The sequence below is a fragment of the Enhydra lutris genome, unplaced genomic scaffold, assembly GCF_002288905.1.
Source record: "Enhydra lutris kenyoni isolate GAN:26980312 unplaced genomic scaffold, ASM228890v2 scaffoldscaffold57, whole genome shotgun sequence".
In the NCBI taxonomy this organism is placed as follows: domain Eukaryota; kingdom Metazoa; phylum Chordata; class Mammalia; order Carnivora; family Mustelidae; genus Enhydra; species Enhydra lutris.
The window spans coordinates 141,038-152,508 of record NW_019154141.1 but is presented as its reverse complement, the minus strand read 5'-3'; the positions used below and the strand labels follow the sequence as shown (position 1 = coordinate 152,508).

General features: G+C 53.2%; 1 protein-coding gene across 1 annotated transcript; it reads left to right on the top strand.

The window, feature by feature from the left end:
• The first annotated feature begins 305 nt into the window (after nucleotides 1-305).
• LOC111158046 (CD300a molecule) lies at nucleotides 306-10,979 on the top strand. Its single transcript, XM_022519847.1, has 8 exons — nucleotides 306-366; nucleotides 2,602-2,937; nucleotides 3,674-3,839; nucleotides 6,082-6,176; nucleotides 9,322-9,359; nucleotides 9,774-9,872; nucleotides 10,653-10,767; nucleotides 10,879-10,979. The coding sequence occupies exons 1-8, from the start codon at nucleotides 306-308 to the stop codon at nucleotides 10,977-10,979; spliced, it is 1,011 nt and encodes a 336-aa protein (XP_022375555.1).
• The last annotated feature ends 492 nt before the right edge of the window (nucleotides 10,980-11,471 follow it).

The window sequence follows — 11,471 nt, the reverse complement described above, 5'->3', positions numbered from 1 at the left end:
CGCAGGCTCGCAGCCCTGTAGGGGAGCGGGGGTCCTGGCACTGGAAATGCTTGTGGCATCTGGGACACAGGTGGGATGGGTAGGAGGGTGCGTGGGTACTGGGGGGTCTCAGCTTACCATCGTCCATGGAGGCTTTATTCCCTCGGTGTCCTTCATTTTCTGACAGCTCTAGGAGCAGAGCCTAAAGGTACTAAACCAGGAAGCAGCAGGGACAAGGAAAAGCAGAAGTGGGAGGCTTGAAGACTTGACCCTCCTCCTCGAAGAGGCCTGAAGGCAGTGCTACAGGTGACGTCTGTGCCAGAGAGATGACCCAGCGGGCCCGGATCCCGTGGCTGTCCTGGGCTCTGCTGCTTCTCTGGGTCCCAGGTGAGGGGCTGCCCAGACTGAGCCTGCCCTGGGGAGGGGGGGTTGGGGAGCAGGGCTGCTGGGGAGGCAGCGGCAGGTCCGACCTCGGAGCAGGGTGCAGTCTGTCCAGCACAGATGTGGACAGATGGAAGGACTGCACCCTGGAGGGGCCAGACATGGCTCAGGCCATCCGCCCCACCTTCCTTGAGCCACAGCAGGGTGCCCAGAGGGGCTTTGTGGGAAGTTTTGGATGAATTATTACAGGAGAAGGAGGTGAGAGCAGGTGACAGCGGAGTGGGTGGGAGAGTGGCCACTGAGCCCACCATGGGGAGGGGGGTGTGTCTGGTGCAGGGTGTGGGAGGGCTGGGGACTGGCAGGGGCAGGCCACGGTGTCAGGGACACGGAGGCGTGTAGCCAAGGTAGCTTGAGGGATCTGGCTCTCCCACAGCCGGGAGATGGGGACAGAGCAGAGAAGAAGGCGGTGGGGACGAAGGGGAGGGCAGACAAGCTGTGGGGAGGGGAGGGAGGAGAGCTTCTCCAGGGAGCAGAGGGCTCCCTGCTTCTGGGGGTCTGGCTTCTGTGTCTCTCAGGAGCTTGCCGCACACAGGCGGGCACAACCTCGTCAGGTCTATCCCCGGGATACTCAAATCATTTTGGTTGTTTCGATGATAAATGGTATGTTTTCTCTGACTCTATCTGCTAACTAGTTGTCCATGGGAACGCTCTTCCTTTTGTATAGTAATTTGGAAGCTGTCACCCCAGCATGGCTAGTCTGTCCCTTACCCTCTGGGGTGTCTTTGTGTTTCATGGGATCTGTCTGTAGTGGGAGTTTGTGGTTCCTTCTGGATATCCGTTTGTTTCGTTTGTTTCTCTCATCGGCCACAGGCTCGTACGGCCGAATGATACCCAGGACGGAGGTGGCAGGGACCATCTCCGCCTTGTCCCTGCTGAGGGCAGCTGCCCAGTGGTTCCCATGAAGCCTGAAGAAGGCGTCCACTTGTGTCTCTTAACAAACTGTAGCAATGGGTGTAGGAAGCTTTTTCATTATCTGTGAAGATGATTATTTTTTCTTCTTTGGACTATTAAGACAGTGAATTATATTAAGAAATTTGAGCCAGATTTTAGTCTCAGTGTATCACGCTACCTTCATGAGGGGAATTAGGGAGGTTTTCCTGCTTCTATATTCTCTACAAATGTGTGAATGCAATTGGAATTGTTTGTTCCTTGAAGGTTTGAGGGAACTGATTTACAAAACTCTCTGAGTTTTACTCTTTTTTGGTTTGGGGGAAGACAAAGAACTTTTTTTTTTTTCCATTTCCTCTCAACTTTATTGAGCTTTAAGTACCAAATAAAAATTGTGTATATTTATCATGTACAATGTGATTTTTTGTTTTTTTTTAAGATTTTATTTATTTATTTGACAGAGAGAGAGAGCTCACAAGTAGGCAGAGAGGCAGGCAGAGAGAGAGGGGGAAGCAGGCTCCCCGCTGAGCAGAGAGCCCGATGCGGGGCTCAATCCCAGGACCCTGAGACCATGACCTGAGCCAAAGTCAGAGGCTTTAACCCATTGAGCCACCCAGGTGCCCCAGTGTGGTATTTTGATATACATGGCACCTTACAGACTTATCACCAGGAAAAGTCTCCTTGCTAACACACATCTTCACAGGTCTGCATTAAAAAGATAAGTATTCTGGGCCAATATCAGTAATTTATATTTTTCTAAATATAGAAAACCATCAGTTTCATATAAGTTTACAGACTTATTGGTAGAGGCTTACAAATAACCCTGGCTATTTTTCTTATGGGTTGTGTGTGTGTGTGTGTCTCCTGTGTTTTCTTGATTTGGCTACTCTCCGAATGTTTGTCTCTCCCATATGAAAAATCAGTTTTCCTATATGCTAATTCTACGTTCTTCTGTTTCTTAATTCACTAATTTCTACGCTGACCTTACTCTTTCTTTCCTCCTGGGCAGGGTGTATATGTGTGTGTTCCTCTCCTGACTTCAAATCGCTTGTTCAGCTGGGGTTTGCTGGGATAAGATTTCGTGACCCTGAGCAGCCAGAAAGGAGGCTGGAGTGTGGAGGAAGGGGCTGCTGTGATAAAAACAACAACAACAACAAAAAAAAACTTTGGGCATGACAGAAAAGAAGAGGAGGGGGTGACCAATGTGAGATGGGGCAACTTTGGGGGGTGACTCCAGGGGTGCTGCAACCCAGGCCCATCTGGTAAGGGGTCACCCTCGGCTGTGTTTTCCAGGTTGTTGGTCTCTGAGTGGCCCCACCTCCGTGACGGGCACCATGGGGGGATCCGTGAGCGTGCAGTGTCAGTACGAGGAGGAATTCACAGAGAATGCCAAGTACTGGTGCAAAAGTCTGTGTGTGTGGAAGATCGTAAAGACCAAAGGGACAGACAGAGAAGTGAGGAAGGGCCGTGTGTCCATCAGGGACCATCCTGCAAACCTCACCTTCACAGTGACCTTGGAGAGTCTCACAGAGGATGATGCCGGGATGTACCTGTGCGGGATCGATTCATCACTGCTCCCAGGATATTTGTTCGACGACACCTTCCAAGTTGTGCTGTCTGTGACCCCAGGTGAGCTGTGCACACCCCTCCCCCAGCGCCAGCACCTGCACCAGGACTGCCTGAAGGGCCTCAGGTTGGAATGGCTGAAGCAGGAATCAGGTCAGAGGCTTGGAGCAAACTATGAGCATATGTGTGTGTGTGTGTGTGTGTGTGTGCGCGCGCACACACACACCTGCACATGCGTGTGTAGGGCAGGTAGTAGGAGGAGAGAGAAAGAGAGTCAGGGAGGTTTCCTGGAGGAGCTGGCCTCTCTGCTCAGTCTCGAGAAGGCAAGGTGTGCAAAGAAGAGAGGGAGAGCGCTGGTGCCAGCCCTGCGGACACGGAGAGCCATGCTGCGGGAAGGAGAGACAGGCGTCCCCAGGGCGGGAGAGGTGCTGGGAGCAGCAGGAGCTCCAGCTGGGAGGGGCAGATTTGCAGGTTAGACAGAGGTCTCAGGCAGACGGCCTGTGGCTGTGGCAGGATGGGGACAAGGCTCAAGTGCAGGGATGACCTGGAGCTCTCCCGAGGTCATGACCCTCCTTTGCAGGATGGAATCAGGACTACTGGGGACAAGCAGTGCCCGTGTCCCACTTGAAAATGCTCACTTGGCTCAGGAGAGCCCTGGGGAGACTTTGGCCCCTGGAGTTCTCCATCCTGCTTCCACCCTGAGTGAGCATTTTGTGTGAAATCAAACCAAAAAAGTCTTGGCAAGTAGAGGGAGAGTCTGAGAGAGCTATCCTGGGTCTGATTTGTGTTTCCACGCCAGCAACAACGCCTGCCTCACCTGTCAGCATCACTGTAACCCAAATGTCAACAACCACAGCTAAAATTACGACCTCGCCGTCCCCGCCCTCCTCCGCTGCCCCGACCGCCGAGGGAGCCACCTGCAGTGCAGGCAGCGGGGAGGAGTTCCCGCCGAGCCAGGGCCTGAGGTAAGGCGCCCCGTCCCCTATCCTGGAGGTGGGCTTTCCCCTCAGGAATTGCTCCAGGCCAGGGAGAGGCCACGGTGGGGCTGGAAAGAGAGGAAATCCAGTGAGGGCTGACGATCATACCAGGCACCTGCTACTTGCCTGTGTGCCTGTTCTCATCCCACCAGAGCCTTGTGCCAGCACAGCTCCGTGGTCCAGAGGAGCAGACAGTGTGTGTGTGGGGGGGGGGGGGTAGGGAGCGGTGCTTAGAGAGGTTAAGCGATTCACTGGGTCACGTAGCTATGAGAGGCAGGCTGGGCTTCAGCCCAGGTGACCCAGAGTCTTGGGTTTTTCCTTCCAAACCTGTGATTCTTGACCTTTTTGGGGTCACGAGAATTCCACATTTATAGACTCTCCAGGAAAACACGCGCAGGTGTAAACCATTTCTGAGGTTTTCAGACTCCTTATCCCGTCACCACCTAGTGTCCTGGGATTCAGCTCTGGCACTGACACCTGGAGTTTACACAGACCCCGCAGGCGGGGGGGCTCAGCCCCATAAGACTGCCTGACTTTGGAGGCCAGAGCACTTTGGGGATTCCCAGGCCATCAGGTTTCTGGCTAACTGGTTATAAATTTGGGGGTTCCCACGACCCCCTTTGGTTTGATGATTGGCTAGATAGCTCAGAGAATCCAAGAAAGAAGCGCTATACTTACAAATATGGTTTTATCATAAAGGATAAAGACCAGGACCAGCCAAAGAAGAGGCACACAGGGCGAGGTCCAGGAGGGTCGGTCCTGAGCCCAGAGCTCCCCTGATGACTCCCAGGGGAGTTGGGGCACGTCGCCCTCCTGGGACATCAATGTGCTCACCAACCAGGCAGCTCCTCCAAGCTTTGCTGCCCACAACTCTTCCTGGGGTTCCTTTACATAGGCGTGATTGGTTGAGTCATTGGCCGTATGAATGATCTCAATCCCAGCCCCGCTCTGCTCCCTGAATTTCAGGCTGACTCAGAGCCCCAAGTCTGTATAATCATGGGGTTAGGCCTTCTGATGACCAGCCCCAACCCTGACTCACCTCATCTCTTAGCATGAACTCAAGTCTGATCCAAGGGGCCCAATAGCAAAGACATGCACACTATTAGGGAAATCCCAAGGATTTAGAGCCTTCCTTCCAGGAGCCAGGGGCAAAGTCCATCCAGATTTTTTTCCTTTTTAAAAATCATTTCTACACCAAGGTGGGGGCTTAAACTCATGACCCTGCTGTCAAGAATCTCGTGCTCTACCGACTGAGCCCCCCAGGCGCCCTCATTCAGATTCCTTATCATATGACCCCCTGAAGCCCTCCCACGGGCCTCCTGTCAACCCAAGGGACAGTCTTGACATCAGACAAGGTGAAATGCAAGCCCCGAACACACCACTTCCAGAACTGACTGCAGATACACATACGGGGCCGAGCTAGGCTTTGTGCGGCTTGGATCCTGTGCAATTTGGGGTGTGGGGGCCAAGGTGCATCTTTGAGGGAAAGACTAGAACATCGTGAATGCAAACTAGACATAAAAGAGGGGCCTGGCAACATGAGGGACCCAACGTCAGCTTCCCATCTGCTGCGGCTTGTTCACGGGTGAAACGACAGAGCTACCGGGCGCCTGGGTGGCTCAGTCGGAGAAGCGTCCGACTCTTGATTCAGGCTCAGGTCGTGATCTCGGAGTTGTGGCATCGAGCCCTGTGTCCGTCCGGCTCCACGCTCAGCAAAGAGTCTGCCTGAGAGTCTTGTGCTCTCTCAAAATAAATAAATAAATCCCGAAAAAAGAAAAAGAAAGAAAGAAATGGCAGAAGTACAAGGTGGATTTTTGGAATCATGTTTGCAGTTGCAGGAGACTGGGGGAAATGCCGAGTAAGAGGGAAGAATTAAATAAATGACGGTCTGGAGTAGTATGCATGCCATGGAATAGTATGCAGCTGTGAAAAAGAGTGGGGGTCTTCTTTATGCACGGATATGGAGAGATGTCCCCCATGTACTGGCAAATAGAAATACAGTGCTGGCTTATGCCTCCTTTGTGTGAATGAAGAAGGAAGATAATGTACATTTCTATTTTCTTGTATCTGGGAAAGAGCCTCCGGAAGGTTCTTAAGTATACTGCATGTGTGTAGAAAGGAGACTATACACTCTATCTCTTTTTTTGAAATGTGATCTTATCATCTATTGCAAATGAGGGGGGCACGGCAAGCTCCCATCTGCTCAACACTGCCCTGTGTCCCCCTCTAGGCTCCAAGTTCTCCTCTCCTTGTTGGCACTTCTGCTGCTTCTGCTGGGGGGCAGCTCGCTGCTGACCTGGAGGATGGTTTGCAGACGGGTCAAATGTGAGTCAATCCCTGGCTAGCTGGAGGGTGGGCCAGCACACCCTCTCGTTTTTGAGGCTCTGTGTCCTTGTTCCCCAGAATGGCCATCACACCCGTACCCTCAGTCCACACATCCTGGCTGGCCCTAAAGGCCAGACCCCAGAGGGGGCATCTCCGCTATGTGGGAGGGGGGTCCCTAGAAGGTAGTCTGTGAAACCATCACCTTCTTCTGTTTAAAACCCTTCCATGGGGGCGCCTGGGTGGCTCAGTGGGTTAAGCCTCTGCCTTTGGCTTGGGTCGTGGTCTCACGGTCCTGGGATTGAGCCCCACATCAGGTTCTCTGCTCAGCGGGGAACCTGCTTCCCCCTCTCTCTCTGTCTGCCTCTCTGCCTACCTGTGATCTCTCTCTGTCAAATAAAATAAAATCTTAAAAAAAGCAAAAATAAAAACCTATCATGACCTCCCACACCCTCAAAAGTCCAGGTCTCTCCATTACCAGTCCCGCCCACCCCCTGCCCATTGTTATACATAGGACAACTGCTGATCCCAACTTCCTACGACCTGGGGGATCTATACCTTCAGTCTCCCCTTCTGCGTTTGCTCTAGGCCCCTGGGGCACCTTCTCTGCCTTCTCTCACTGGCTCACTCCTGGCGGGCTTCAGGGCCCTTGGACTTCTTTCCCTCTGGCTCCTTCTCCTGCTCCCTCAAAGCAACTGGGGAGCCCTTCGTGGCTGCACCCCTCTGCACACACCATCAGGCCCTTTTCCCTGCTGATTGTCCCCACCTGTTTCCTTGCCTGTTTCCCTGCTAGCCTGGGCTACTCCTCAAGACCAGGGAGGAACCCGAGAAGGCACACGGTCATATTTGTTAAATTAACGTATTGTTTAATATCTCCCACCACAAGGGCACCCCAGATGCTGTGGACATCCTGGGGCCTACTTGCTCTCCTCTGGGCTTAAATTAAAAGAGAGAACAGAGGGGCGTCTGGGTGGCTCAGTCGTTAAGCGTCTGCCTTCGGTTCAGGTCATGATCCTGGTATCCTGGGATGGAGCCCCACATCGGGCTCCCAGCTCAGCAGGGAGCCTGCTTCTCCCTCTGCCTGCCGCTCCCCCTGCTTGTGCTCTCTCTCTCGCTGTGTATCTCTGTCAAATAAATAAATAAAATAGATGGGACCTTCTTGTTGCTGGCTGGAGACCCAGCTGTCACCCAAAGGAGCTCAGATTTCTGCCTGCATTGGAGTGTGAGCCTTACATTTCCTTCTTGTTCTAGAACTTTCTGACTCTAGCAGATGGTTCTCAGGGGGATCTATGTCCAGCCTTAGGGGAGGAGGCAGTGTTTTGGAAGCTGGTGCATGGCCACCCTGAGCTCTTATCTCCCGGACTCCCACTGCCCCTCTCCACGGTGGGGGTCAGGCCTTCAGAAGAGAAGTCAGCCCCAGCATGTGTGTGCCTGATGTAGGGAAGGAAAACCACTTCCTCGTCCCCATCTGCTTCTCTTACATCCCTTTTGAGGCCCCTTCCAATCATTTGGGCCCATGTGATGTGGGGCCTCCCCAGGGTGAGGGGGATTTTCCCAGCCCCAATTGCTACAGAACTCTCTGCCCTTTCACCTAGAGATCCTCCCTTCTAAAAAAAAAGGGATACGAGATGGTTTAGAACATTCAAAAGATAAGTAAAAGCACAAAGAAGGAAATAAATTCCCCATAATAAATAAGAAAGAAAACTCCCACCACTCAGAGAAAGCTAACCACTGACATTTGAGGTGTGTCCTTCCAGCTGCTTTTCTCTCTTTTTAAAAGTAAATTAAATTAATTAATTAACTTGAGAGCGAGAGAGAGCATGTGCTCAGGCATGTGTCGGGGGAGGGGCAGAGGGAGAGGGAGAGAGTTCTCAAGCGACTCCCTGTTGAGCCCTTGGTGGGACTCGACCCCACGACCCCGAGACCATGACCTGAGCCAAAATCAAGAGTCAGACACGCAAGCGACTGAGCCACCCAGGCCCCCTCAACTCCCAGCTGCTGTTTTCAATGCTTATTTATGTAGATATGATTTCTCACTCATGGTTTGCTTCATACCATAATCCCTCTTTTAAACCTTTTTTTTTTTTTTTTTTTTTTTGCACTTAACCTATTGTATCATTTTCCCTGACCCGGAATGTTCTAGAAGTCTCTTACTGCAGAGTTGGACGGTGTGTTTGTGGGTGGGGGGGATTACACCTTGCTTCACTGATCCTCTGTAACAGGAGAAAAGCCTTCTGTTCAAATATCCTGACTCTCCCTCCCCATCCTTGCCAGTCTCAGCTCCTGTCCCCTCACTGTCCCCTCCCCTGTCCCAGAGCCTGATGCCTGCTCCATCACACCCGCTGATGGTTCTTCCCCCCAGCCTGCCTGCCGTGCCCTCTCTCATGCCCTCCCTCCCTTCCTCACACACCCAGCACCACTGTCCCGAGCACCTGCTGTGACACCAGGCCCTGTGCCGGGCTCTGGGTGACACCGCTGCGACCAGGTTAGACAGGGCTCCACCTTCAGTGTTCCAGCTGGCTCCCGGCCACATTCCTTCCCCAGCGATGTCCATGCAGCTACACCAAAGGCATTCCCGGCCACGTGTGCATCCCCTGGGAGGACCCAACCTGCTCCTTCGGGCTCCAGGGGGCAAGGCCAGGGGCACACAGAGCCTGACTCCGAGATAGAATTCCTGCAGAGCAACGTTGTGGGCCCCAGGAGCCCGAGGTTGTGTGCCCCGAGCCACCTTCATTCTCAAGTTTACAGTTCGGTGATGTTAAGTATATTCATGTTTTGGTGAAAGCGATCTCCAGGGCCATTTCATCCTGCCAACGGGTCCTCCTAAAAGGGTATCCCTTTCCTGTCTTCTTCTGCCGGGGAACAATCTTTGAGTGGCTGTTTCGAGAACTAGCTTTGGTTTGGCCACTCTTCCCAAGCCAGAGCGCCTTCCTGTTGGCTCCGTTCTTCAGGCCTCCACTCGCTCATCCATTCTCCTCTTCCTTCTTCACGAATTCACCCTCGAGGCAAAGCCTTGAACTCCTGCCCTGTGGCAGATCGGAGGCAACAAGTCCCTAGGGCCAGATTCTCTGGGGAACGGGATCATAGGGAGTCCCATTCCTGCTGCGTTCTGGGATTCAAACTTCTAACTCTTCTCCTGTCTCTTTAGCTGGCGAGAATCCAAAGCAACCACGGTTCCCCGGTCAGGTAAGACAGGCTGGGGGTGTACGGGAGTGGCTGGCGGGGAGAACAGAGGATGTTTGCGGCCTGAGCAATCCCACTGGCCCCTGGAGGTCTGAGTGCATCATCAGGGGATGGAGTGGGGTGCTCGCCCAGAGCAGGGAGAGTGGTCCTTGGGAGATCTGGTCACTGGGTCTTGTCTTGAGCCCTGGCCAATCTGTCCCCATACAAAGTGGAATGGGGGAGGGTCCTTGGTTGCTGACCTGGGGGGCATTCCAATACTGCCCGGAGATGACCAGAGTTGGGGCTGGAGGAGAGAGGCTGGGGTATCCAGGACATCGAGGGAACAGGGAGATATCTGCACCCAGGAAGGAAGAGAGATCCCTCTGGGCTAGACCGTGGAGGGGCTCTGTGGAAACCCACCAAACCCCCCCATCTCAGCAAGAGGAGCCCCACTATGAGAATCTGGAGCTGCAGACGTGGCCCCTTCGGGAAGAGCCCATGCATCCGAGGCAGCCAGAGGTGGAATACAGCACAGTGGTGAGTGTCAGGGCCTGGTTCCCACACGGGGTTCCTGGGCTATGCTAGGGGTACCATTCTGGGGGGTCGCAGCAGGTGGAGAGGGGAATGAGAGGGGCTGGCTTGGTAATTTCTCCAGCACAGGGCCACACACAATGTAGGGCAAGTGTCGATTCAGCCAGAGCTTGGCGTCATTGTAGCTGGGGGCTGTGGTGGAAGAGGAAGGGGCTTTCAGGGAGGTCAGTGATAGTCAATACTCAGTAAAGCATAGCATTTATTAAGCACCTACTGTACCACACACCAATGTGCAAGCCTGAGATTTCCTGCTGTTTGGGGTACCATCATCTTTTTGGTATCAACTCTGCTTTTCAGGTTTTGAATCAATGACCCCCCTTGTCGGTCAACACTTAGGCACAGAGACTGTAAAGTGAAACGTGGAAGAGGTCCCCCCACCCCGCAACCCCAGGGTCAAGACCCACCTGCTAGTGAAAGAGTTCGGGGAGAACAAGAGTTCCTTGTTTTTCTAATTTGGGGATTAATGATCTCAAAGTAGATCCCAGGCACTCCCCACCCCTGCCCCGCCAAGCCCCTTGTCAACATCTGGGTCTGATGCCTGGGACTTTGTGCTGTGTTTTCACAGGTGGGGTGAAGCAGGGGTGTGGACAGGACAGTGAAGAAGTCTGGACCCCCCCGATGAAGGCCCCCTGCCATAAGTCCCCTCCCCCTTGGGTATCCCCTGTCTCCATCCTGAGCTGGGAGCCCATGCTTCTCTCTCTGAGCTACCCGTCTCTCTCTCTGCAGAAGACTCCCAGGGAAGAACCTCACTACTCGACCGTGGTATTTGGCTTCCAGAGTGGGGGTTCTGAGGCCAACAGCATTCGCTCCCAGAGGACCCTGGACAAGGAGACACAGTACAGTGTGATTAAGAAGACATAATCCTGTGTCACCAGCCCCATCATCTGGAGGTCTCTGTGGGCCACAGAATGCCAGGGCCAGGGCCCTCAGCCCTCACTGATGTCCTCCTCAGGCTGCTCCCCTCGACGGTCACCAATAAGGCAGCTGGGTGCCATCAGCGTGGTTGGCTTTGTTGAGGATGAGTGGGAGTGGGATTCCAGTGGGGACCTGTAGGGAACGCTCCATCCCACAGGCTCTTGTCACATCCTTCCTCTCTTCTCTGCTTCCTTCCAGCAGTGTGTGGAGGGCAGGAGCTCAGTCCCGTGTGGCTCCAGGAAAAGACTTGACCCTCATAGGATGGTACCTACAAAGTTTATAAATTACAGCTCCATGGAAGTGTCTGGAATCGCTGCGGCATGGGGAGAACTGGAGGAGGGATCAGAATACAAAGGCCCTGAAGATGGAGTCTCCCTTGTGTCATGGACAAGGACCCTGAGGCTCAGAAAGCAGAGGCTTGCCCACAGTTCCAGAACCAGTGACACGTCGCTCTGGACTCTTAGATAAACTTTATTTTTAATATTAAGAGATATCAATATAGTTTAAAATAACTTCAGAGAGAAGAAAAAACATTATTTAAGCCATGCCTGCTACGTGCCTGCGATCCTATATTAAAGAACACTCTTCCCTTTTGAAGGCTGAATAGTATTCCATTTCGAGGATCTATCC

What these genes read in the sequence shown, in the direction of transcription:
- LOC111158046 (XM_022519847.1), top strand. Translation starts at nt 306, where the DNA reads ATGACCCAGCGGGCCCGGATCCCGTGGCTGTCCTGGGCTCTGCTGCTT. An exon ending in GCTGCTTCTCTGGGTCCCAG is followed by an intron (nt 367 to 2,601) that starts GTGAGGGGCTGC and finishes TGTGTTTTCCAG; the next exon opens with GTTGTTGGTCTCTGAGTGGC. An exon ending in GGACAAGGAGACACAGTACA is followed by an intron (nt 10,768 to 10,878) that starts GTGTGATTAAGA and finishes TGTCCTCCTCAG; the next exon opens with GCTGCTCCCCTCGACGGTCA.